Below are 25,935 nucleotides of genomic sequence, written 5' to 3'. Positions count from 1 at the left end.
TCAAGTATTGTTACTGGAGTTACTGGGTAAATAATCATGTAGAGACCGATAAATCATTTTTCTTATTAAGTTAAATTCCAAATGAACGCTGTTATCCATTCAAAATCATCATAAGTGAGCACCATTGAGGTGCTATATATTGTCATAGCCGAAGCAATAAATACCGGAAAGTAGTGGTTGTTGACATCATCCTTGTCAGTTAGATTAACGATGGCACTACGCTTGAGATGGTGTTTACAGAAGGTATTAATGCCATTTTTTACAATTGTCTTTATATCTTTATTTTTTCCAATTAATTGGACCGTGCTGTAGTTCTCATGTGGCTGCCGCAAGAAACCCTTAGTTAATGAGTTCCGTGTATTTCAAGCTGGCGGAATTGGGAGAAAATGTACAAATGATGTTTAGTTAATTGGTAATGGACCATAATCAAGCTGAGCTTCATTAATGAACCTTCCAAATTTCATTTTCAATCAGTTCGACAACTGTAGTCATCTTTGACTGCATACTTTTTGTCATTGAACTTATTGTTGACTCTGGCTCCTTTTATTCAGATGAATAACTTTCAACAAATTACTTAACAATCTAACTGAGGCTGGTGTTTAATGAGTATGCTCATGTATATACGAAATATAAAGCTCATTTAACTGATGGCTGACATCAAATCATGAATTAATGCTAAATTTAGCATTTAAATATTATATTTGTCAGTTGTAAGCTGAATGTAAACATTCAATGTTTAAACACTTAGCATGGTACATCGTAGGGATCCAATAAAGAATATGCCATAAAAACTCTTCCAATATACCCTCTTTCACATTGTAAATAGTTGTGAAAATTTCGTATGTTTCAGGGCTTGAATTGGTCCTACGGTTGTAGGTTGTTCCTGTTTTATGTAGTTATATTCACTCAATGAGCGCTTTTGATTGATGCCTATCTGTATAGTATGTTACATATAATCATATGTCAGTATTACTTCGATTATTCGTGTTATTTATATTACTTGTAGTCAGTATTAATTCGATTATTCAATTTTATTTTTTATCTCTGTCTTTAGTGTGAAGTGGTTTTGGTTTTTACTTTTAATGAACTGAATATTTTGGAGTTACTATGGCGCTTAGCCAATCATTTGAGTCAAAATTTTTATATCATTCATTGTGTCATGTTCGGGAACCTTCTAGAGAAAGTGACCATTTCGTTAGAACATGTTAGTTTTGCTGTCCCCCAAGTCCACGAAGTGCCTTTGGCTAATTGTTATGTGCTTTATTTTTTGTAGCCTGCAAGTTTTGTGAAAGTGCAGAAGAGGTACCGAGGAGGAGAGTAAGTTTGCATGTAAATATTTCTTCGCTAATAATTGTTTACTATTTTTTCCCGATCATTATGTTACATTTTTATTTTTAGCACAGCAAAGGTCCTCAAGGACAAGTATCACTATCTACACAAGAGTAAGATTCCCACTTTGCACTTCCAACACGCTTTGGCTCGTCTGCCCATACCTGAGCTGAAAGATACTGCCAAGCGTTATTTGAGGGCTTTGAAACCAATTATGTGCCCAAAAGAATATGAATGCACTGAAGAATGCGTGACACAATTTGTAAGCTCAGCAGGGGATGGGAACCAACTTCAGCGCTTACTAATAGAGCATGATGCTGAGCATCCATATAGCAATTACTATTGCCAATTTTGGATTGATATGTACCTGTCTGCCAGAGATCCATTACCTGTCAACATTAATCCGGCATTACTTATTGAAAGTGATTCTTCTCCTGGTTTGAATTGCCAAGATGTTAGAGCTTGTAATTTACTTATTTCTGCAATCAGGTAATTACGAGTTAATGACTATCAAGGTAGAATGTTGGATTCTGCAGAGAGTTCTCCTCACGGCTAATAGAGTGCTAAAAACTGAGTGTGTCCCCTTAATGCATCTGGCAGCTGGGCAGGTGCAAAGCCTTGGCAGGAAGGACATGATTTTTTTTTAATGTCTCAGCAGTAGCATTCATGTATTAGTTTGGTAATACCCTGTGCCACAGTTGAAATTTAGAGGAAAGCGAGAAATTCCTTGAAATTTCTCACTCTCCCCAAAATTTCGAGGTGGAGTAATCATGCAACTGAGCAAACAACCAATTAGCTTGCTAGCTGTTTGGGCTTCTGGGACTAATGGTTACAAAAGAGGCACTTGAAATAAGGATGGAAGTGATTAATATCATCTGTGACTCAGGCAGTGGGGATGGATATATGGGGGGAGGTAAGGGGGCTATAGCCCTCCCTTAGGGTATCCAATTTACACTGGATAGAATGGTAATTTTTTCCAACCCCCACTACTGCTGGAATTTTTAGTCCCACTTAGCCCCCCCTTGTCCCTATCCTGGATCCGCCACTGGACACAGGGTATCGCTTTAGAAGCATACAGGGGTGATTGCTGAAAAAAATAAAAAAATCAAGGACTTTCTCCCAAAACTTCTCACCAGCCCAGTCACCAGATATATAAAGGGAATCCTCGAAAGGGGAAAGAGGGCCATTAAAGATTTTTCAGCTCTTATACTGCTCTGAGGGCGACTTTCAATTAGGGAGTTGAAGTGTCAGTCACCATTTTCTACCGTGCCCAATACCATTTTCATCATTACCTTCAAGGTTCATGAAAAGTTTTCAAGATCACCATTTGAGGCCTCATGTTCTGCACAGTGATCCAAAAATGATTGACAGTTTTATGTTTAGAACTGTGACTGGTCTTTTTTCTGCAGAGAAGAGCGTCAAGGGAGCCACACTTTTCAAGGTTAGTACATATTTTCTCCACACTTCAGTTGATAGTATGAAAATGATGTGAACTATATTTCACATATCAGAATGATAACCTGAAAATGTTATGGTTTAATTTTAACATAGCTCTAAATATTTTTAGTCACACAATTGTCTCACAGAAATTTGTGCTTATTTAGTTTCCCAAATAACTTTAGATTAGCTTTATTTCTTGCCTATTCTTACTGTATGCTTTTAGTCTTAAAAACTAAGCCCAAGAGGAATACCATCTGCTAGCTTTCATGGAACCCCTGACTAAGTGAAAACAGAGAGATGAAATGAAAATTTTTGTTGGTGTTTATTTACTGCCTCTCCTTCACTGTAATCCCTGTTTTATATTTAGTATGTTTGAAATCTTCTTATCTCCTGCCATTTAATACATAGCATCTATGGTTGTGATTTATGGTTGAAACAATGTGAGGGCAAGGAATAATTTATATTCAATACATATGTATCATATTCCTTGTTCTAACCCGTAAATTTTTTTATCAAACTTGACTTATGTACCCCCCTAAGTAGTCCCTATCTGTTGATCTGAATGTGGGACTATGTGCCTTTGAGATATTTTATTTTATTAGATTCCAGCATGTCTCAAAATAAACTTTAATGATGGAGCAACTACAAATCCATGGGATGTTAATGTGGTGATTTCACCTTGCCTTCCATTTTGAGGCTATGATGCTCATTTTCATACTCTGAAGAAATTCTTGGTTTTAAGGTTTATGGATATTTAGTGATACGTGAAAATCGCATATGCGATAAATGCAATATTGATGCGATGCACATAAATAAATGCGACATAGGTGCGATGACAGGACTTTTTTGATATTTAAACAGCAAATTTGCCTTTTCGATGGCAAAAATTGTAAATTAAGTGCTAAGCAATGTTGAAATTCTTCGCTGAAACTTACCACTTATTGGCTGGTACTTCTTGGGCACGGGAAAGCTACACCACCACCAGCAGCCCATTTTCAATCACTTCTCCCGCAAACTTGTAAAAGTTATGAAATCGGCAAATTCAACAACCTATGCGACACTTGCCGGAAGACGGAAACACTTCCATTTCTTCCTGGGAATGGTATTTTTTTAAACTATGACCTTGACTACGGAAAATAATAGATGCTATGAAATGCTGTAAGCTGTAATTGAAAGTTCTATAAAATTAAAATGAAAGTGCTACTTTCACGGATCTCTAATGATAATGCAAAGACAGTTGCGTATGTATGCTTATGTTGACTTCACCTAGTTGTCTGCTACCCTAAACTCTCTTCTAAAAGTTTCAGCATGTTAATATAAGTATACATAATAATTATAAGGTTTTCCTTACTTTTTTAGGCATTTCCAGTTGATATGACTCAGTATCGTAGTTTATTTAACTTTTCAAGAACTCCACATACTGGCAAAGATCGCTTATATCAAAATGAAAAGGCTAGACATGTTGTGGTTTTGAGAAATGGGATTCCATACATGTTTGATGTTTTGGATAGTTCTGGTAAGTATTCATTATGTAGTAAATTCATTATGTTAGATCAAATGGTTAGTGTGTGTACCTTCCTAATTTGTGATTTGTTACTTTTTAATTTGTAATTACCTGAAATTCATTTTTGAAATCAAAGTGACCACAACTACTGTGTTGCTTACGTATTTATTAGTTTAATATTAGAAAATGACCTTTGCTATTAGGAAACTCTTTTTGGAAGTATTTTCATTCAACATGCATACAATATGTACTGTTATGTCTACGAGGACAAATATTCCAGAATTCCATCTCTTTTTTTTTAATTTCATATTCTCGAGGTTAAAGGTATTCAGGTTGTGCAATGTAAAGCTCTTTGATGGAACCAATTTTTTTAGAAATTGAAGCTGTTTGTTTGTTCCATTGTTTTTCCCTGTTCATGTGAATAACTTCGTGCTTGTGCCTATATTTGTCCCTACTGATGATGTTCCATATGAGAACCACAGTTATCAATTGAATAAATTATGAGGAGTCAAGAAATCCTCGCTTGTCCAATGTTCAAACCTGCAGGTTCCATGATAAAATATGTAGTATCAAAAACGAATCTGATTATAGCATGCAAACAAAACCCCATTCCTATTCTATCTCATGTAACTTGCTTGAATTTGAAGTTGAATTGATCTATTTACTTACACAATTTGTAGTTGAGTATCTGGAACACAATGCAGTCATATTAGAGAGAAATCATCTCAATCCTTCTGGTTTTTTTTTCGTACAAGCTGTCTGATTTTGAGTGAGTTAACCTCTGGATAGGTTATTTGCTGGAAAGTGCTGGTCGACTTTCATCCAATCTAAATTTGTGAGTCTTTCTATTTTAGGATCCTAAAGTCAATTTTTGAAAAGCCAAAGTAACTTTCTTGTGTACTCGTTATCTATTTTTTGGTTAAAGTTTTTAATATAATTCTGTAGTTCTTACAAGGGATAGACGGATCCAGGATTTTGTTTGGATGCGGAATCGGATCGAATCCTTGATTTTCAGAGCTGGATCTTTGGATATTTGTGGATCCAAATGCATTTTCAAATTCATGTTATATAACGAAGTAATTATTCAAGTTTCATCTGTGTACATGTCATTAAAAGTAATGCTTTTTAGATTTACATTCACATTTTTATATTTTTTATGGATAAAAATCATTTTTATAAGCTTTCAAATTATTTTTTTAAAACAATAAAATCTTTACAAGCTTAGGATCTAAACCGTTACGCTTCTTGTGTATGGAAATGAAAATAGGTTTCAATCCTCGGATAAACCATTGACTGAATTTTAATATTTCTCACATAAGTTTTCCCCAAATTTTGTCACATTCTCATTGCATACCGGCTTGTGTTTCACCCGCAAATGCTTCAGTTGCGGTGAGGTGGATTTTACACTTCTTCGCTATAGGTAGTTTCGCATCCCAGTGCACGCACATGGTTCTCTTTGTGTCATTAAAAATGTTTCTACACAATGATAGACATTTTTATTGGTGGATCATTTAATTAAATTGCAACTGTGCAATCTGCAACACAATTAACAATGCTTAGAACAACATTAGGGTCATGTGCGACAAGTTGCGAGAGCAGAACAAGGCGGCCGCTCAGGGAGAGGAAGGGGTGGGTAGCAGAAGTGTGTAAAGGGTAGGTGGAAGGGAAGGAGAGCCATCCCCGAGGAGAGGAAGGAGAGTCTTTCAAGCAATGAGGCTACAGATTAGGGAGTCAACGACAAACATGTCAGATCTTGCTATTTTGTGACGCTGTTGCCTTCTATGCAAAGCCGAGGGACCTATGTGATACATACAGTTGGCATTTCTAGGCCATATCTTCTTGTTTGGTGATGGTACTGATGCCACGCCTGTTTATTTGAAAATTGTGCTGTTTGGACAATGTTGAATATTGGAATAGTCTTGTTTTAACTTAAAAAAATACTTTGTTTTAATCAATTTGAGCTTAAAAAACCTAAATATGTTAGAAATGAGACGCATTTGGTCTCATTCTCGTGCTCGTCATCCAATTTCCAAAAATTATTAAGACATTTTTTGGTCCAGTAAGATCACTCACCAAGACTTTGTTCTCCAGAAAGGTAGAATTGAAGCAGGTAAGAAGAAAAAGGCCAGTGGGTGAGATGTGGTAGGGATGAAACACGCTTCCATTGTTCTTGAGTAAGTTGATATTTTCCTTCAAAGGTAATGATTTATGGATTGGATATGGATATTGATCCGTGAAATTCACGGATCTCTATTTATGGACTGTGTGGTCTCAGAAAGGAAAAAAAATATCAGAGGCATGTGGTGATGGAGGGCTGAGGGTGTTTTTTTTTAAATCTGCGATGTAGTCACTTTTGACGTGGCTGTTAGGTGGTTGTTATCCTTTGGCATTGAGATTCTCCCGATGGTTCAATCTCTTTGTAAGAGTCAAACTATATGCCTGTCGTATTTTGCCGTAAAAATTTCTACGGCTGAAATTCTGTTGCATAACCCCTATGAGAGCTTTAAAACAAAATGGTTCATGAGTAGGATAAGCATGGCAGTGCAAAGGTGGGATCGGAACTCTTTCTACTCCCTCAAATGGGACGCTGCATTTGCTGAAGCATAAATTTAAAATTTTAATCCGATAAAATTGATAAAATCCAATGGCTTCAGCGAATTTGGACTTTAAGTATCTGATGAAGGGCATTATCGGTGGATTATAGGTATCCGATTGGACCATCCCAAGTTCTTACCTTTTACTTCTTTTCCAAAGGCCACATTTCCTGCCGATCCTTAGGTTTTTTTCTTTTTCTCTTTGATCTGCAATTTTAAACGTTTTTATTATCCTTTTCCAATATCTTTGGAACGGGCTCTGTATGTGCCCTTGTTATAGTTTGATCAGCATAGCAGCAGACAGGTAGGTTGACTTTAGGGAGCAGAAGATAATAATAATAATAATAATAATAATAATAATAATAATATCGTTTATTTTCGTAGGCACTGGGGCCCATGAGAAAATATTAGTACAGCTTTCTACATTTCACATTGAGATAGATAAATAAAAGACAAAAAGTAAATAAATAAATATATATATATATACAGTCAAATGTGAACAGTGCTTATCGCCTAGTGCATGAAAAAAAACAATACAATATTTTCGACAAAAAATATCGCACTTAGATATAACACACTACATAATTACAATTTTTAAGGTGACAAACAAAAGATGGTGAGAGAGAGAGAGAAAAAAACTAGAAAACAAGGTAGCAATGTACAACCTTGGTATATCATAGGCCGAGGCTTTCTCTATAAAATTGAGTGAAGGAGAGCCATTAGGCTATATTGGAAATGTGAAAGACTGTATTTAGTAAATATGGTTAATCAAAATTTTTGAAAAATTAGCATTAATCAAGGCACCTTAGACTCTATGTCAGATTACAATTTCTATGGCAGGTATGAAGTTTTAACATTGTACATATGTAGTTGTAGTATAAGCCTTCCCTGAAGAATAAACATTAATATTTTATTGTATTAGTTTTGATCCAGGCCTTCAATTAATGCCTTCCAAGTAATAGTTTTCTGTTGAATTTCTCAGGTAATATACTTCTACCAGGGGATATATTCAACTGCATCAGGTACATTCTTTCTTTGGAAGAAGATCCTTGTATTCCCGAAATAGCAGCCTTAACTACATTAAATCGGAACTGCTGGGCTAGTATTAGAAAAAGGATTCGAGAAATATCAAAGGCAAATGCAGAGTCACTACAAGCAATAGATGCATCACTTTTTGTTTTGTGCTTAGACGATTGCTGTGAACGAGATCCACCAAGTCTTCTTCATTGTATACTTTGTGGAAATGGTGGTAACAGGTAAAGTTTATGAGAGTGAAGTGAAGCATGCACCTCCTGAATATAAAAGCATAACCCTGCTGATTTTTTTCCTTGAATGATAAAGTCCCATAAGGTATTCATGTATATCAGTCAACAGATTTGAAGTATTTTTTGATGAATAGCAGTCAAACATCCACCCTGAATTGCGTGAATTTTTTAAATACTATAAGAAAACCAACAAACTGTAACATATTTTATAGGAAAATATTCAGATAATTGTTTGTTTGTCAATCTTTTGCTTAGACAAGAATGCAGCATAAAATTTCACCTGGTGTCATGAAATATATTTCTTGTCCCATTGATACATTCTTTAAAATATATTTTCTCTCAAAGGGTGCCTTTTGAGTATCCTTACCTCGATTTTGGGAGAGGAAGTATGAGGGAGTACCCAAAATTAAGCGAACACAATTTTTAAAATATTCAAAATTTAATTTTTTATCTTATAGATGTTAGTCACCTTTGAATTACTCTCCATTTACACTGATGCATTGATTAAAACGTTTTTCCCACCACGCGAATACCTTTGGTTTCCGATGCCTTCCAGCAGCGCCTTTGATTTTCTTTTCAACTCCGTAATACGACCAAAACATTTCCCTTCCATCACCATTTTCATCCGATTGAACAAAAGGAACTCAAAAGGTGTGAGATTTGGTGAGTAGGGTGGGTGAGGAAGCAGTATCATGCAATTTTTTACCAAAAACTAATGTCGCAGCAATTTGCGACACATGCCGCTTTTGATCAGGAGGCAACAAGGGTGGGATGAATTTCACCACCATTCGTCTCAATTTCTAATCTTCCGCTGAAATTTGCTGTAATGAACTCCACAAATGATTAGATTGTTCAGCAAGTCCATCAATAATACGCCTCTAATTCTCGTACACAAGGGTAAGAGTTTTTTCCACATTTTGATCAGTTGGTGACCTGGAAGGCCAGTCCAGGCATTGAATGCCTTCGATCGACATGTTGCCACATTTAAATTGCAAATACCACTGGTGCACTGAGTTATTTTTAAAGCGTGTTCTTTATAAGCTGTAGAAAACATAATAACCATATCCAACTCAATTTTACCAAGCAGAGAGCAAAATTTCAATGCTACACGATGTTCTTGAATATCATCCATTTCAAAATTCAAAGAGGTCAAAAAAAACTCTTAGAATGTAAACTGTCACAGGGGCTTGGCAAAACTATCTATATCCACGCTGTTTCACATACTGACTCAGAAATGATGAAATAACTCCCATCTTGTGGGAGAAGCCCAAAATATAAGAGCGACGGGTTTATTTTGGGTTCCCCCCTCGTAGATGTTTGCATATAGATACTTTTTGGCAAGCATTTGAGGAGTGCAATTCAGGCATCTTCCAGTACCCTGGGGAGTGTGATGGACCAGTAGGTATGTAGAGTTTTTGAATGCTGATTAAGAGTCCTGCTTTCAAATCCTAGGTGTAACCTTTGGGCTTAGACAAAGCCAAAATCCTCTATTGGCTTAGGGGAAGGAATTGCTCTTTGCATTGCCTTGAATCTATCACTTGCCAATACCTTAGTTTGGGTTGAGCTTTTGATAATCACCCAATAAGTATGCACCTTTACATACATAGTGAAACCTACTTGTAACTGAGTTATAGGGCTGACCATTAATTTTGTTGCAACTGAGCATTATTAAATATGGGCCAGTTTTACTCTTATGCTAACATAATTGCACCTCTCCTAAAGAAAGATTAGAGCTTTACATCCAAATGCATTCATGCATGTTCGTACTTGACATAAGAAATTTTGCAACTCAACCAACAAATGATACTTAAAACAGTTTTAGATTTGAAAAATTTTCTTCGGATGAATGGATGAAGAAAATTTTTTATGCTATTTTCCCATACAAGAATTGACGATGTTGACTCAACGCTCTCTGACAATCCCCTTTTTTCCCTCAATTGTTGAGTTTCTTTAGGACTCAATCCATCAGCCATCATCTTTCATTTCCTCAGCTTGTATCTCAAAATACTTCTTCATTTGGGAGAACCTTATGCTCCTCCTTGCTCATACACGCAAAAATATCGCATAATTTCAAATGTTTTTAAAAAAGTGTTTGAGTTTTATAGTTCAATAAAACCCTACTTTCGGCCTATTCTCATTTTCCGTAAGTTTTAGTACTTCCTGTGGTACCGCTAAATCTATTTAGTCACACACACAATGGAAGAGAAGCACGTCACCATAGCTCGCACACCTTATAACCACTCGAGAGGCCTCTTCATAGACCATAGGCTCCTTACCTGCGTTCTCGGATCTAAAAATATTTCATCACTTCTCTAAAAGTTGGTAATATCAATTTGTTTGATGCCGACGAGGCACCAAATAAGGGACAAGTCGTCTCACTATGCATCCTTTTTTACCTTCTACAATCTTCCGATTTATATTAACAAAGATGAACGCCCTCTTAGCAGGGCGGGATGAATTTTGCTTTATTCGAGGTGTGGGAGGGGGAGAAGCGAACAGGGAGGGGACGGGATCAGCCTGCTACTTTTGTATCCTCGATGCTGCGTGGGCATTGGAATATTTTCTTTGCGGGTTTGGACTCAAATTAGGTACAGTGGAACCTCGTTAAAGCGAGTACGGGCTATCACGACACCCCCGTTGTTACGAGAGATAGCCGATGCACCGTCAATTGACCCTATAATAAGCGTGTTAAAAAATTCTTTTTACGAGACCCTTTCGGTGTTGGCTCTCGCCATAGCGAGGGTTTCACCGCCGGAAGACTTTCATGAAGACTCCTTTACCTCTGTAATTGCTAGCGATCTGTTAGAAATGAAGTTAATGGTGTGCTCAGTCTCAAATTTATGTGGTAAACTGTCTTTTGATAAATATAATGGTGAAGAAACAATGCTTTGCATAATTTTTATTCAGTGCGCCGTTTATAAATTGTTTGAATAGTTAGTCGTTATTTGAGTTAGGATATTTAGTGATGCAAAAAAACATCGCCTTTTGTCTGAATTTATGCTTACGTTTATCGGATAGATGTTTATCTGTCGCCGCACCACTCCTGTTCCTGTATATCTGTTTGCAACAGGTATATTGGCTATTATTTACTCCACCTCCGGTAAAGCGACAATTCGCTATAGCGAGTGTTTATTAGTGCACCTTGGGGTGTCGTTATATTGAGGTTTCACTGTATTTTGTGGCTAAATGGTGGCAGATACGTCAAAATGCACGAAATGGTTGTCATAATAGGCCAGTAACTTGGCAAAATCTATGAGGAATGACCATAAAATATTATATTTTTCGAATTTTGACCTTCCCCCCCCTAAATTGCATTTGAGCAAGGGTCAGGGGTTCACATAGAGGTCTCAAAATTTTCAGGCCTTATTTTTGATCAGTCCCACAACTGTTTTTCATTGGGCCAGATGGATTTGAAGAAAATCGATTTTTCCGATCGGCCCTAATGAGCAGCCTTACATCTATGGTCGTGAATGCATACACTCCAAGGCAGAAGTCATTCCAAGCTATATGAAACATATAGCTGTGATACTGTTTCCTTGCCTTTTCTTTTTAAGGCATAGGTTTTCTCTAACCTTCCCTCATAGCTTAACCCCTCCTTCAACAACTGGGCAGGGAATTAACTCAAACCAATAATTTGGTACATCCTGATCTGAAGCTGTCGGAAAAATTTGCAAAATAATAATAAAGTGAATGCTAGTCCGTGACTTTTAAAGTGAAAAGATTCTTATTGACCTGTTGGGAATTTAAATGGATAATTTTATGCCTCATAGGACCAGTTGCTAGATGTAAAATTTCATTCTGGATCACATCTCTGCCTACTCGATAATGAGAGCCCATGCCAAAATCCAGGTCAAATCATATAAAATTAGCTTTATTAACCAAGAAGTTTGATTTTTTATTCCTGTAAAAATGGAAAATATCATGTTACTTTGAGACAATTAAAACAATTAGATGAGTAAAAGTTATATTAAGATGATTATAACATTTAAACTCAACTTTTTAGTGATTGCATATGCTTGCATGTTTTTTTTTTTGACTGGGACGTGGGTATTATTTTGCTAAATTCACTGTAAAGTTTCTCTTACTTGTTATTAATGTTTTTCTTTAAAGGTGGTTTGATAAATCATTCAATTTGATTGTCAACAAGAGTGGAGAGGCAGGTATAAATTTTGAACCATCCTGTGGAGATGGGCTTGCTTTAATACGATTTATAAATGAAATTTACCACGACTCCACCAAAAATCCACAATGTTTCCCAGACAGTGAAGCTACTGGAGATGCTGTAGCCAGAGTGAAAAGGCTTGGTATGTCTGATATATTTACACTATGACTTACCTTTTTTTTTAATATTTGTTTGTGTAAAAAGGCAGTTTTATACATATATGTTTCACTCTATCATCCTGGGAATAGTGAGCTAAAGTGTGCATTCAATTATATATGTACTTCCTTATTGCTTGATAATATTGATTTTTGGTGTTTTTTCTTTGACTGAATAAAATCATGATAAGTTTCATGTGTAGGGATAAGAAGCAAAAAAAGCATCCAGTAATCACATGGAATTGGTGTTGTGGGTAAAGGTAACCAAATGTTTTGGTCCCTTGTGTGGTGTCTAACATATTATTTACTTGATTCTAAACAAATTTTTGCCTAAGGGTTTTCATGAAAATTGTTTGTGCTGGTACAATTTCTTTTTATGATAAAATAATATACCCTAGTGTACCACTCACTATAATTGGCAATGTGTTTTACATACTTCTGTTTTGTAAATTTCTATTTCAGAATTATTTTTTATTTTTCCAGTTGCCTACAGTTACTTTCCACTAAAATCTTATTTTACTTCAACCAAATATCTTCAGAAAAAGTAAAGTATAATTCCAAATTTTTATCAATGAAGAAAATAGGATAGAAAATAGTAGATTTATAAACACATCAATGACATAAAAAGTCACAATTAAAGTAGAGGACCTATGGGTCAAATTGAAAATTTCATACTTAATATAATCCATAATAAGATACATAATAAAAAGTTGGCAAACCAGAGAAATATGTGTAAATAGCGAGAGCCTCCTCTTAAAATATTACAAGTGCCTTGACTGTGTTTATTACAAGTTTTGCACGTGAGCTTACATCAAGTGCGTTAGGCCTGCAAGGAGAATAAAGAAATGAATCATAAAATAAAGTAAAGGTGTAAACGCAGTGAAAAAAGAAATGTTGGCTTATACATATAAAGCTTGAATTATTATGCTGGCTGATTGAAAAGTCTTAACTATAAATATAATTGGAAAGCAATACCATGTGGCATAATAACTATTTTGGACAGTTAGACTGCAATGGTGATGACTGCCAGAATTGATAATGCCTTTTATTTATGTGCTGGATCTCTTTATATTGCCTTGTTACTTGGACAAATGGGTTAAGCTTGAAAACTTAGTCTGATTTGCGGGTAACCAGTGCAAATTTGTACATTGCTGCTGACTTAGTGAAACAACCTTTGTAGCACACAGTTGATATCACCTCAAACATACCGTTCTCTGATCGACTTGGGTTACCATTTGATATAATCACGTGATTTGTATTCCTGAGTGTAGGGCAGGTAGAGTGCTTTTGAGCATGAACCCTCTGGTCACCTTTAGTTGCTTCTTCTCTTTCTCTCTCTTGGTCACCAACTAAGATAGGTAGTAATAAATAGTATGACCTCTTTTTTTTAAATTTCTTTGAAAATACTATTCTCAGATATCTTCTCTTTTATGCATTTACCAAATGTAATTTAATTTTCATGCAAATGTTTTCTTTCAATCTTCTAGATTTTTGTTTGTCTACTGATATAATTGAAACGATCAGAGAAACTAAGTGTGAGTATGAACGCTGTATACAAGATGTTCAAGTAAACACGCTATCTCACCAAGAGCTTGGGAAGAAGTATTGTGAGAGCAATAAATTAAGTGCTGATGCTATAGCGCAACTAGCCTTGCAGGTTAGAGGAATCCTTTCTATTATTCGTTGGATTATTGTTTTCATCCACGTTGAGAATGCAAGTACAGTGGAAGCCCGGTATAGCGAGTACAGCATAATGCGAGAATCTCCTTATACATATCAAGTGATAGTCCACATACTGCCAAACGGCCCATGTTTTACTTGTAAAATAAATCGGATATATGTAGTAAGTCCAAAAAGTTCCTTCTACAATATATATGCTCAGTGTTACAATAGATTTCTCTTGAGGACAATGAACCACTGAACAAACATTAACTACAGTTGGAGCTCGTTTTAGTGAGTAGGGCATGTATTGAGGATGAGTGATTGGCAGTCTACTGTCCAAAGTTCAGTGGCTAACTTATAATTTTTAATTTAATTTATAATTTGACAACTATATCCGATTGAGTCCCCTTCAATTGCATACTCGTCTTGCAAAAGTTGAATCTGCATTAAGTGTCCAAAATAAATCTGCATTACATTTTGAAGACTTAAATGAAGTCGTAAACACCGGTTCCAATTTCTCCATGTTTCCGGTGCAACCGCGTCGGTTTGTTGGTGATGACCAACAAACCGACGCGGTTGCACCGGAAACATGGAGAAATTGGAACCTGAACACCGCAGAAATCTACGTAGTAACATCGTAAACACCGGTGTTTTGAACGGTCCTCATTCCGTTCCTCCAGATAAGACCGGCAGCCATAGTCCATCACAATTTCCGATCATTCCAAATTCTGCTACCGCGGAGTGTGGTGCTGAATTTAAGGCACCTACTCTCTCTTCTAAATTGAAGTCTGACGCCTCCACTACCAAAACTTCGACTGGGAACTCAAATCCACCGATTTCCGAGGATGATGGGTTCACCGAGGTCGTGAACAAAAAGAAGAAAAGGCGTTATATTGCTGTATTGGCTGATATGTCTACCTGCCCAATTAAAGCGATGAAGATTTATTCGTACCTGCATCTCTGGTGTTTGGACCCGGAGACAACTAAGGAGCAAGTTCTCAACTATCTTGAGAAGAAAGTGAAAGACTTAAGTGTTTTTACTTTGAAGGCGAGAGGTAACTATGCGTCCTTTAAAATAAAGGTATTATCTGACTTTGTGAATGTGGTGACTGATCCTAATATTTGGCCCATGAAAGCAAAAAAGGTATTTGAGGTTCATTTTGTCAGCCAAACATCTATGCATCACGGACACAATACTCATTACCTTTCCTATTGCTGTGTACAACTCAACTGAATGACTTCCCAGCGTGTGGGCACAGAGTCTATGAAAGATCCATAACATTAAAGCAAATGTAGCTTTTTGCTGGGAAAAGACTTCAGTCTGCGCACTGAGCTGCCTGTCATCGATCGGGAGCAGTGTCAATAGCTCGCTGAAGCCATACTTGGAACTATAAATAAATTGCTTCTGAATTTCGTGGATGGCAAGATTGTACTGTGTGCTTACGGAACTATATCTGGCTACGACTGCCTCTCCTGCAACTTAGTGCAGTATGATAGTTTGGCACAGAATCTGAGATATGTTTTCTGCCGTCACACAGTGATTTGATGCTCTCACCAATCCCGGATGATCCCAAATCCATGATCGTGTGGCTACACATAGAAAGACAAGCAGCCACGGATGTCTGGTTTTGTGAAAATAAGGCCAATAATTGTTTTATTATATTTTATTAGCAAAATTATGTACAAATATGCAAGTTAAGGCAAATGTATACCTTATCTCACTGTGAAATAGCACCGACATGCCATAAAATCTGTAAGGAAAGGTGAGTATGGGAATTGAGGGTCTTCATCTTCACCTTGGCATATAGTGAGTGCACTATATAGTGAGCAATTTTCCAGGTATTTTGGGCACTCGTAAACCAAGCTTCCACTGTATAGCCTTCAATCATCATTTCTCTATTTACTTAGTAGTATGAAATGTTGGAGCATGGAGAAATGAAAAGTATTTAGTTAATGTTTTTATTAGGTAAAAAGAGTGCAATTTATCAACATAATGTAAAAATTTGCCATAATGAGATATAATCCTTCTCACTTGGAAATACATAATAGTATTGTTGGTGCCATTATGAGAAATTAGCTTTTATATTTGTTTATATTTTTTGTATTCATAACCACCTAATGATCTTTATGTAATATTATTTACTGCTGGAAAGTATTCCTCAAGTTTGCTGTAGTTCATTTTTTTTAAATATTCTGATGGGAGCTAAAGCTCAAATATATGTACTTACAGCTGGCGTACTACAAAATGAGTGGAGTTTGTGTTGCATCATATGAGTCATGCAGTACTGCATTATTCAAGCATGGAAGAGTTGAAGGTATCCGACCAGCAACAATGGAAACTCAGGTTAGATGAAACTTATCTTGGAGAAAAGTACATTTTAGATATTTGAAAAGAGTAATATGTTGGTATCTTGTCAGTTGAAGCGTATTTTTCAATGAAATGTTATGATCTGTTGAATCACTTGCATCACTAAAGGTTACAATCAATGATTACAACCACAAGTCCACACATTGGTTGGTGTTGCTCTTCTTTCTAACTACCGTATAAGCGTGTGTAAGAGCCGCACACGTGAAAGAAACACCCCCAAATTTTGAGCATCAAAGCTAAAGAAAAAAAATTTTGAGACATTTTTTTTATTCTATTGCACGGTGTTGCAGACGTAGTATGCCTGGACTTTTGACAGTTATCAATATTTCCTCTTTCAATTCTAAAAATTTATGCGGCATTTCTTCAGCTAAATTTAAAAGTAGGAGAAAATGAAGATGAATTTGATGAACAAGTGGCCGCAGTTTCTCAACAATCAAGGCTGACTAGAGTGATTCTGTCACCAGATCGTCGCGGAATTTGAAAAGGAACCGAGGTCAAGATCTTTTAAAAAACATAGTACATAATACATTGCTAATTTTTAAAATAAATATCAGTTTGTACTTTACAATTTAAAAAAACGTTACCTTGTAATTATTAAACTAATAATTATGAATAGATACCAAAAGCACTTCCCTCTACAAAGTAACCATAACTAATGAGTCCAGAAAAAAAACCTTTTGCTCTGAAACAGATAGGACGATCCGATGAGGTGAAAAACACAATTCAAATTGACTGATTAAAAGAAAAAAATCATCTACTAAGCACGAACAACAAAGCGTACTCAAAGGAGCACACATTATATACATTGCAGGAGTTGAGTCTCGGCGCTGCTCTGCGGTGCCATATGGCACCAGTGGGCATTGACAGATTAAATTAGCACTATGCATAGTAGGGAAGAAACAACTGAGACATTTTTTCTATCTATGCTTTAGAAACTAATATATTAATACTGCCACAGGAAAAATTTTTATGGGTGCAGTCATAAGTATCTGTAAAAATTCTTGCTATGGCCTTGAGGCTGTGAGAATAAATTTGGCTGCACTGAAAATTGCAATATGCATAAGAAGCTAATGAAGTTTTTATAGTAGCTGTCAATGAAAACTTCATGATTAATAGTTAAATATTTACCTCTCTAATAATCACTTTTCAATTTTAGAGTTTGCTATATTTTTAGAGATTTAAAAAAATACCTAATACATATTTAATATCATTAATCTGAAGTGTAGTAAGGGCAAGCAAAACATAGGGAGCACTTTCTGTTCAAACATCAGCTTCAAAGGACTAGAAATGTTTTAATCTGAGAGTTTTGTCTTCTGGAGCCTCATTAATACTTTACTTTTATTCATTAAAACATTCTATATTCTAAATTTGTAGATTGATCTTGCTGGCAGGATTTGCTTTGTTCATATCGTAGTGTAGAATGATGTCTCTCCCATGACAAAAAAGAAAGCTTCTGGGGATCAGTTTGACTGGGACGAATTCAGTTGCTTAGTCTGGTGTACACAGACTGATAGTTTTTTATGGATTCTGAAGCAGCGTTTTGGAGGAAGAGATTTTGATTTTTATTTGGGTGATGTTTTTTGCAAATGTTGTTGATCTTTGGCATGCTCTAGTACCATGTGAAGTGAGCTTGAGTTATTGTTGAATATGAAATACATATTGTTGAAATGAATTTTTGCAAAAAATCTTTTCAAGTGTGTTACTGTTACTATATTAATTGACTTCATTATTCTTGCAGGAGTTTTGTATAAATATGACATCAGCATGCCGTCCAAGTGCCAAGACAATGAGAGAATTGTTGAACAGGATTTCTGAAACTCATGTTAAGCGTATGAAGGAAGCAGCTGTTGGTGAGACTTAGCTAGTAAAAATTCTCAATTAGAAATTTTTTCTTGTGATGCTTTGGTTGATTACCTATCTCTCTGTGGTGCGTGTTATGAGAGCCACTCTCTAAGGCCACATATTTCTTAGTCCTTATTTGTGCTTGTTTTATAATAATTTTTCACTTATGATCAGTTAGATCACTTATGATTAGGTAAATAGCTGGCAAAAGAGTTGCATGCTCTGGTTGATGCATTGGGTGAAAGGTTTAAGGAAGGTAATGATCAATCTGAAAAAGACCTACATTATGTAATTTTGTCAAGCCTTGCTTATGAGGAATGTGAGGCTCAAGATAAAAGTAAAAAGTGAACCATGGAGGGACAATGATATGTTTTATTTCAGTAAACGTAAAAATATTTTGTCATTATTAACCAGTTTAACCTCAATGATATAAAGAAAACTGCTTATAAAATAGGTTTGTATTGTTTGTTTTTTCTTAGTTGCTACATTTTATGAAAATACTCTCAGCATTTCTCATCAGTACCCCAGGAAGAAGGATAGCACAGAGAGGGTAAAAACCACGAGTGTCGCTCAGGCATCGCAAATCCATATTAGGGTTAAAGACCATATTGAAAGGAAGAATGTTAGGTTAGTTTGGAAGGGGGAGGGAGGGAATTGGGTTTTTAGATAGAGTGATGGGTAATTGGCCTTCATGTGAATTGGAAAGGGAAGTCAAATTTGGGAGGGGAGATCAGCAGGGATACTTACGAAAAATATTGAGGGACCCAAACTGGGAATCTTGTCCTGGAAATTTTATAAGTAGTGAGTTTTAAGTTTTATAAGAATTTTAGAAGAGTCATGTGATCAAAATTAGAATGCTGATAACTCGAATCTCAATATCTGGACATTCTGGGGAAAATCGACAAGCCTGACTCATTTTTTTCTCACACCCATAATGAATTTTTGAGGGGGCCTGGTCCCCCTCAGTCCCCATGGTGTCGGCGCCACTGGAGATCAGACAAGGTTGTTCTCAAAATGCTCCATGTAAACCTACCTTAACCAATAGAATATGTGCTTATATTACAATATTAAATTTTTGTGCTTGTATGTGTGCTTCGCTACTATTGACTTGAGCTAAAAAAAGATTGATGAAGATCAAACCAAATCTATGATAGCTTACTTGATTGGCTGATTGCTTTTTTATCTTTATATTAGTGCTTGAAAATGTTATTTATTATTTATCTATAATTTGTATTAGCAACTTTTCTTGCAAATTCATCCATTACAAGTTTTTAATGGATTTTTCTCTCTAGTCAAGGACAAGATATCTTAGCTGCATTAAATCACTTTTTTTCTTCTTGAAAAGGATTGACAGTTTTATTTTTGTCTAAAATTTTACATTAGATGTTGACTTTTAGTTGGGTTCTTTATCTTGGCTAGCTGCCTTTTTAGTCATGATTTTATTTTCATTTCATTTCTAAGATGTTATATATCTCTTCCTTATTTTAGGGCAAGGATTTGATCAACACCTTTTTGCACTGCGTGCTATTGCTGAAAAGAGATTAAACACTTGTCCCTTGCCAGAAATATTTCTTGATCGTGGATATGAAATCATTAACCGTAATATTATTTCTGCTTCTCGATTGGCCTCACCTTGCATACAAGCTGGAACTTATGGTCCTCGCGAGAAAGAAGGAGTAGGAGTTGGGTTAGTACTCACTTCCTATTGAATGTTATGATTTTGTTGTTGATTTTCTTATCTATATACCTGACAAATTCTTGAATGTTATTTCATGTACTTGAATTGCAGTTACAAGTTACTCAAAGATTCTATGAATATGTTTATCACCAACCATGAAGATTGTACTTGTGGATCAGACATCCTTGAATGTATTAATTCAGCTCTGAATGATATTTATTTAATTATATATGAATCATGATGCCACTTTGAAGAAGCCTACTACTCACTGTGCCCGTTAGTCCTCTGATCTGTGATTTTTTCCAATTAAATCCATTTATAAGTGTTTAAATATGGAAATTTTATGCTTTTCGGTGTTTTAATGATTAAGTTGAAAAGCTTTATAATTGCCAATGTTAAATAATTCTTGTCTATGTGAATAGTATTTCTGTGATGAATGATAAAATTTTGATCATGAGTTGATATTTAAAATGGAAAGTGTAATGTTCGATAAATACAGGAAAATATAGTCAAGGTTTATTGCTGGTAAAAATAAAATCGATCTCTACTTAATAATGAATTATCTTTTATGAATGGTACACTATTCTATACTCAATCCAAGAGTGTTTGTGGCTTTATGGACAATATTCGTACAACGATTTTATTCTTATTTAATTATCTAACATTGTAAATGAATTTGATAAAATTCATAGTATATCGTTGAAGCTTACAGATTGAATGTGAACAAGAGTTGGGAACTCTACAACTTATGAAAGTGAGAGTCAATGTTTACATCTTCTTTGATACGGAAGCCTAAAATTTTTATTTTTTATGATTTGTATAATTTTTCACAGTTGACATGCATTTCTAAATCAGACATTGTTGGATATAGTTTCAGCTTATGCTACCTTTTCTAATCCATAGCCCCAATAGAAGTGTTGCAAACTCCGAATTATCTGGGCTAATGGTGGGGAGGGGAGGCACGAATAATCAGAAAACAGGAATAATCAAACTTTCACTGAGTGATCAGAAGTTGAAAAAAAAAAAACAGTCCTCATAGAATAGCCAACTGTGTAGTGGTGCCAGGTTGATATTTTGCAGGAATAAAAAAGAGGGAGTAGCATAACTTCTTTTATTTTTCCATCTTAACTTGACATTACAGTTATACTAAACCAAAATTAACGTGATACTTTCAGGAGCCATAGATAATGCAAGTGGTGTGTAAGAAATGATTTTTGCCTATATTTGGTCAAAAATTCATCAGTATTCTCCCAATGACCTAGAATGCATGTAAAAGTGCTTATAAAAAATAATATTTGATTCATTGAATGTAAATGGCCAGAAGTGAAATTATACTTTCATTTATTTTTGTTCATAGCATTTAAACATGTGAAGTAGAGAAGAGATCATATCTTCATCGATTTCATTATCCTTTGGTGGAAAATATTTTCCATCAACGTAATATGTGAGAAGATACTCTGCCTGAAAGCATAGAAATTGATTTTTTCAATTGACTGACTCCTTGAAAACATGTAAAAACACACTTTATTTGGGCTAAATTAGTACATATGTATGTACCAACTATTATTTTTCCTCATTATTTTCAGTAGCAATCCATGTAATCCATGGCTTTCAATTGTTGACAACAAGGACTGTGTATTATTAGTTTATTTTTAAAAAAATCAAGAGTGTAACTTTTGAATAAAAAAGTGCCATCCTCTTTAAAAGTTGCCTGTTATACTGGGCAATTTTAAACAGGGTGGTACTCTAGTCAAATTAATGATAAATTATAAAATTAGCTTTTGAATGTCATTGCAGAATTTGAGCTTAAACATTTGTTTATTAATTAATTCATTGAATTACTTACTCAATATGCTGATATACATTGTGTAAATATTCTTACCAAATAGTCAACCGGGTCATTTGGTTTCACTCTGTAAATTTCTTGAAGACCTTCCTTCAAAAATGGAAATATTTCCTTATTTAAATATTCTCGAATTGGAATGGTTTTAGCCTCCAATAATCGCTCTTCCTCTAATTTCAATGATAATCTTGTTTTTGCCTGCAGGTTACATGAAATAGTTGTTAAAATTTCACTCAGTTAAGCTGTAGGTTTACTATTTTTACAATTTGAGCAATAAGTTGTGTAACTTCAGTTGGCTGACATCAATGGTGGATTAAGAGGAAGGGGGGGAAGCCCACAGACATTTTTAACCCCCTCTCTAATTTCTGAAAAAATTGATGAGATTGTAATTTTGAAGATGGCTCTCATATGTCCCCCTCCCCCTAGATCTCATCCTAGATCTGCTACTGGCTTACATACTTATGAACTAAAATTTTTTGTGATATTTTTAAATTAAATGCTGGGCGCTAGTTTTATAAAAAATGTTTAATTAGCCCAGTATTAGCAATAGCTATTGATTGTTTCTCTAGATGCTCCATAAAATGTTGCTAGCTGAGCTCTGCTGGAGATAAAGGGTGCCTGATGAATGTATCTACTGTTGCTAATCATTTGATTCTGAAACCTATTTAATCTAATTTTGATTATGTCCTTGAGGACGGTCAGGAAAAGCCAATGCAATTGAATTCTGCAATCATCTCCATGAGATCATTTTATTCCAAGTACTTACCCATTCCTCCATCTTTTTTCTACGCTCAACCTTTTCTAATCTTTCTTTTTCCAAAAGGTCTTTCAACTCCTCCTCTTCTTGTTGCTGAATCAATGCCTTCTCTTCTGGTGACATATGGGCTTCCTCATCTTCTAATGGTCCTTCAATTTGAGAGAAGTATATATCAATCTATTCCTTCTTTGCAATTTAATAGCCTGTACTATATTCATGGTTAACGCTACATGCTCTATTTAAATGATGATATGTGTTTTTGCTATATTGTTAAAGCATTTGTGGACATCATCATTATCATATGATCAAATAGGCAAGGAGGATAAAACTGTATTTGGTATTGTAACCCCTTGTGCCGGGGCACATTCGGGGAAAGGGGAATTGGAGGGCAAAAGGGGAGGGCAGAGGTGTAGCGGGGATATCCCATGCACCTCGGGCGAGGGAATGGGGTTTGGGAAAGGGAAGGAGGGGAAAATTTAGGGGTGACGAGACCTGAGATAGGAGCGTTCGGATAAAGAAAGCCGTTCGACTGCGTAGTTCACTCAACATAAATTTAATAAGTTTTTAAATATGATCGTTTACAAATACAATCAAGTCGATAACAAAAGGAACAATTAACTTCCTTTCCTTGGATTTCAATGAAATATAAAGCATAATTCACTTGGCTGCAGCCTCTCAAATGTCCACAACAGAAAAATTTAAGTACTTAACCTAGACCAAAAAAAAAAAATCACGTTACACGTTTTTCACATTCATAACCCATACGAAAACCACAAGAAAAGGGACCAAAAAAAGAAACAAAAAAGAAAAGGGGGGGGGGGAATGGAAATATAAAACAACAAAATAAATGTTGCGCTGAAGTTCACACTGTAATAGGGGGTAGTACTGTCATCTTCTCTACTTGTGCGAGGGAACTTTATAAACCTTTTTAGTGAATTCTCTTCTTGACTTGGTGGGGTGGGACTTTTCTTCTGTTCTTTGGGGGAGGGGGGGGGGGCGGGGCGGGATGTCGTGGGTTTTTCTCCTACAATTTGTTGAATTTTCGGGGCTCTCGATCTGTTGATGGTGGCGATTCTGTTCCGCGGCGTAGGCTGCCCTGCGCCCTCTCTGGCAGGTTCACGGGTGGGAGATGACCTCTTGGCAACAGTTGGGCGATCCTTTCCTTGGTACCAACGAGTCTACCGTAGAAACTCCTACTCGTATCTAGCACCCTCTTTCTCTCTCTCAGGATCTGTCCACCAACATCGTCTCTCATGCCGTCTCCCACACTCCGCCTACTCTTAGGAGCGTTTTGCTTACGTGGAAAAGCAAAAAAAAAAGAAGTCCTTTTTCTTAGGTACACCACGTTATATAGTCTTTGAGGGGAGGGATCACCAGGGGGGGGGAAAAAGAAAAAGGAATGATGCACATGGGGATGTACGGTCACTTCACCAAGGACACTTCACCACGATCTTCTTCTTCTTGACCGTCTGTTTGGCACACTTTAGGAGGGAAGGGGAGAGAATTTCACATTTTTGTGGGGAAAAAAAATGGGGAAACATCAAATGGGGACCCAATGACTCATATCACACACTCAAAACCCTCTTACACTCACTCACACATACAGACGCACATATATCTAACAAAAAAAATGGCCTTCCTTTACCGTCGCACTCCCATCTCCCACGTCCAAATGTAATCGGGCAAAAGGCACCGGTTACAGTACGAATATAGGTACACCAATTTTGGCCAAGTATTTTATATCACTCAGCAGTCAGCATTTCAGCAGCCTTCAGTGTGATTACTCTTTAATAGAATCAACTTTTGTTCTAATCTAAGTATCTGCTCCCCATTTTCATCAAATACCATTCCAAGAAAGTAGATGGGGCTGAGATTTACTTAAACAGGGCTAATTTTTTTCTTTGGGGGTGACAGGTAAGGAAATATAAATCAGGACTAGAAGTCATGGGAATGTTACAGAAATTTGGCTACAGTATGAGAAGAACTCGAAAGGCGTAGCTAAAAGGTAAAAATTGTGCTTGAATATACACATAGTTGCTGTGTTTGTGTGGTGAGGTTGAGTGTTATATTGCCATCTTGGCTTGATGTTGCTGAGTAGCGCTGACTTGCACTCCTTGACTTATTTCTATTACTACTTCTACCGCTTGAATTTATTTCACAGTGTACTTAGCTGCATCTTTGCATGCATTCCCTGTATTAGGCTGCTATGCCATTGACATTAAGTCAGGAAAATTTTTAAATTGGGCCTGGAAACCAGGAAAATTGAAGGGGAAGTAATAATGAACCTCATCATACTTTAAGAGTACTGTATGCAACCCCCAAAAAATGTTGCCTTTATTTTTCATACATTGTAAGTATGAATTGTGAATTAGCTGTGAAGAACCATAACTTATATGAGGTTAGTACCCAATTACTATGAGAATTATTGGAGTGGAGTGGCAAGTAGTGATTAAAAATTCAGATATTTTATGTATGCATGTGTTTGGTTAAGGCACCCTCAAGGTCACATTTCCTGTTATATCATTGCCTAGTGTTTGCTTGAGGGCTATGGTCATGATGCTGACTACATTTTGGGAACTTAGAGAAAAATTGATCATGAAATATTTTATTGCTGCTACCATTTTTTAGAGGCAATTTTTTGACACGGCAAAAATTTTCCTATGTTGCTGTGAGCAAAGTTGGCACTAATAGTGTTCATTGATGGAAATCAATGTCTCAAGTTATAGATAATTTTAAATCATGGGATTTATAAATACCTAAATTTGTAGGGCTTCCAATAATTCCTATCATTTTCTTGAAAGCTTTTTCAAGTAGAGGTCGCTCGTCGTCCATTACTGATGTGTTTTCAGGATAATACTCAACTTCATCAAAAAAATTCATGACTGTGCTGGAATCTTCATTTAAAATTCTTAAAAGACGGAAGTTTACAGTTCATTTGTGAGCTCACTTGGTGCCATGTAAGTTACAGCAGTTAATTTAGGGATTGGAATTTTCAAATTTCAGTTGTGTATTCAAGTGTGGAAATTACTATTTTTATTTTATCATGGAACCAGATACATTCTTTGTTAATTTTCAGCCATAAAGGTAATGATCATTCATGCAAAGATGATCTAACTTTTTAGTTGTAAATAAACAGAATTGTCAGAATTTGTTATTAATTCTTTACGGTGTTTATGTCTATCAAAAATTCTTATAGCTGAAATTTTTTTTTGTTGGAGAAACAGCACTGTGGAAATTTATCTCTCCATTGAGCACTTACACCTTGAAAATAACTCTTTGATTTTCATTTTAAGAAATGCAAACTTTGTCTACTGATTTGAATTAGCTTTTAATGAA

At 35.8% G+C, this 25,935-nt stretch overlaps 2 protein-coding genes across 2 annotated transcripts in view; one reads left to right on the top strand and one right to left on the bottom strand.

Annotated features, from left to right (window-relative positions):
• LOC124166463 (carnitine O-palmitoyltransferase 2, mitochondrial-like) lies at positions 1–20,551 on the top strand. Its single transcript, XM_046543997.1, has 12 exons — positions 1–243; positions 1,274–1,317; positions 1,399–1,818; positions 2,629–2,770; positions 4,129–4,285; positions 7,850–8,123; positions 12,243–12,436; positions 13,937–14,106; positions 16,342–16,455; positions 18,218–18,329; positions 19,810–20,008; positions 20,111–20,551. The coding sequence occupies exons 1-12, from the start codon at positions 211–213 to the stop codon at positions 20,238–20,240; spliced, it is 1,989 nt and encodes a 662-aa protein (XP_046399953.1). The 5' UTR covers positions 1–210; the 3' UTR covers positions 20,241–20,551.
• The window catches only part of LOC124166454 (adenylate kinase 7-like), a 20,281-nt gene continuing 14,654 nt past the window's right edge, over positions 20,309–25,935 (bottom strand). The window contains exons 14-17 of the mRNA XM_046543988.1: positions 25,356–25,507; positions 22,609–22,748; positions 21,882–22,040; positions 20,309–21,460 (exon numbers count right to left, since the gene is read on the bottom strand). Coding sequence (XP_046399944.1) covers positions 21,341–21,460; positions 21,882–22,040; positions 22,609–22,748; positions 25,356–25,507 — 571 coding nt within the window. The 3' untranslated portion in view covers positions 20,309–21,340. The remainder of the gene's footprint in view (positions 21,461–21,881; positions 22,041–22,608; positions 22,749–25,355; positions 25,508–25,935) is intronic.

Source organism: Ischnura elegans, chromosome 1 (genome assembly GCF_921293095.1).
Source record: "Ischnura elegans chromosome 1, ioIscEleg1.1, whole genome shotgun sequence".
Lineage (NCBI taxonomy): Eukaryota > Metazoa > Arthropoda > Insecta > Odonata > Coenagrionidae > Ischnura > Ischnura elegans.
The sequence above is the reverse complement of the archived record's forward strand: the minus strand, read 5'-3'. Positions and strand labels throughout refer to the sequence as shown.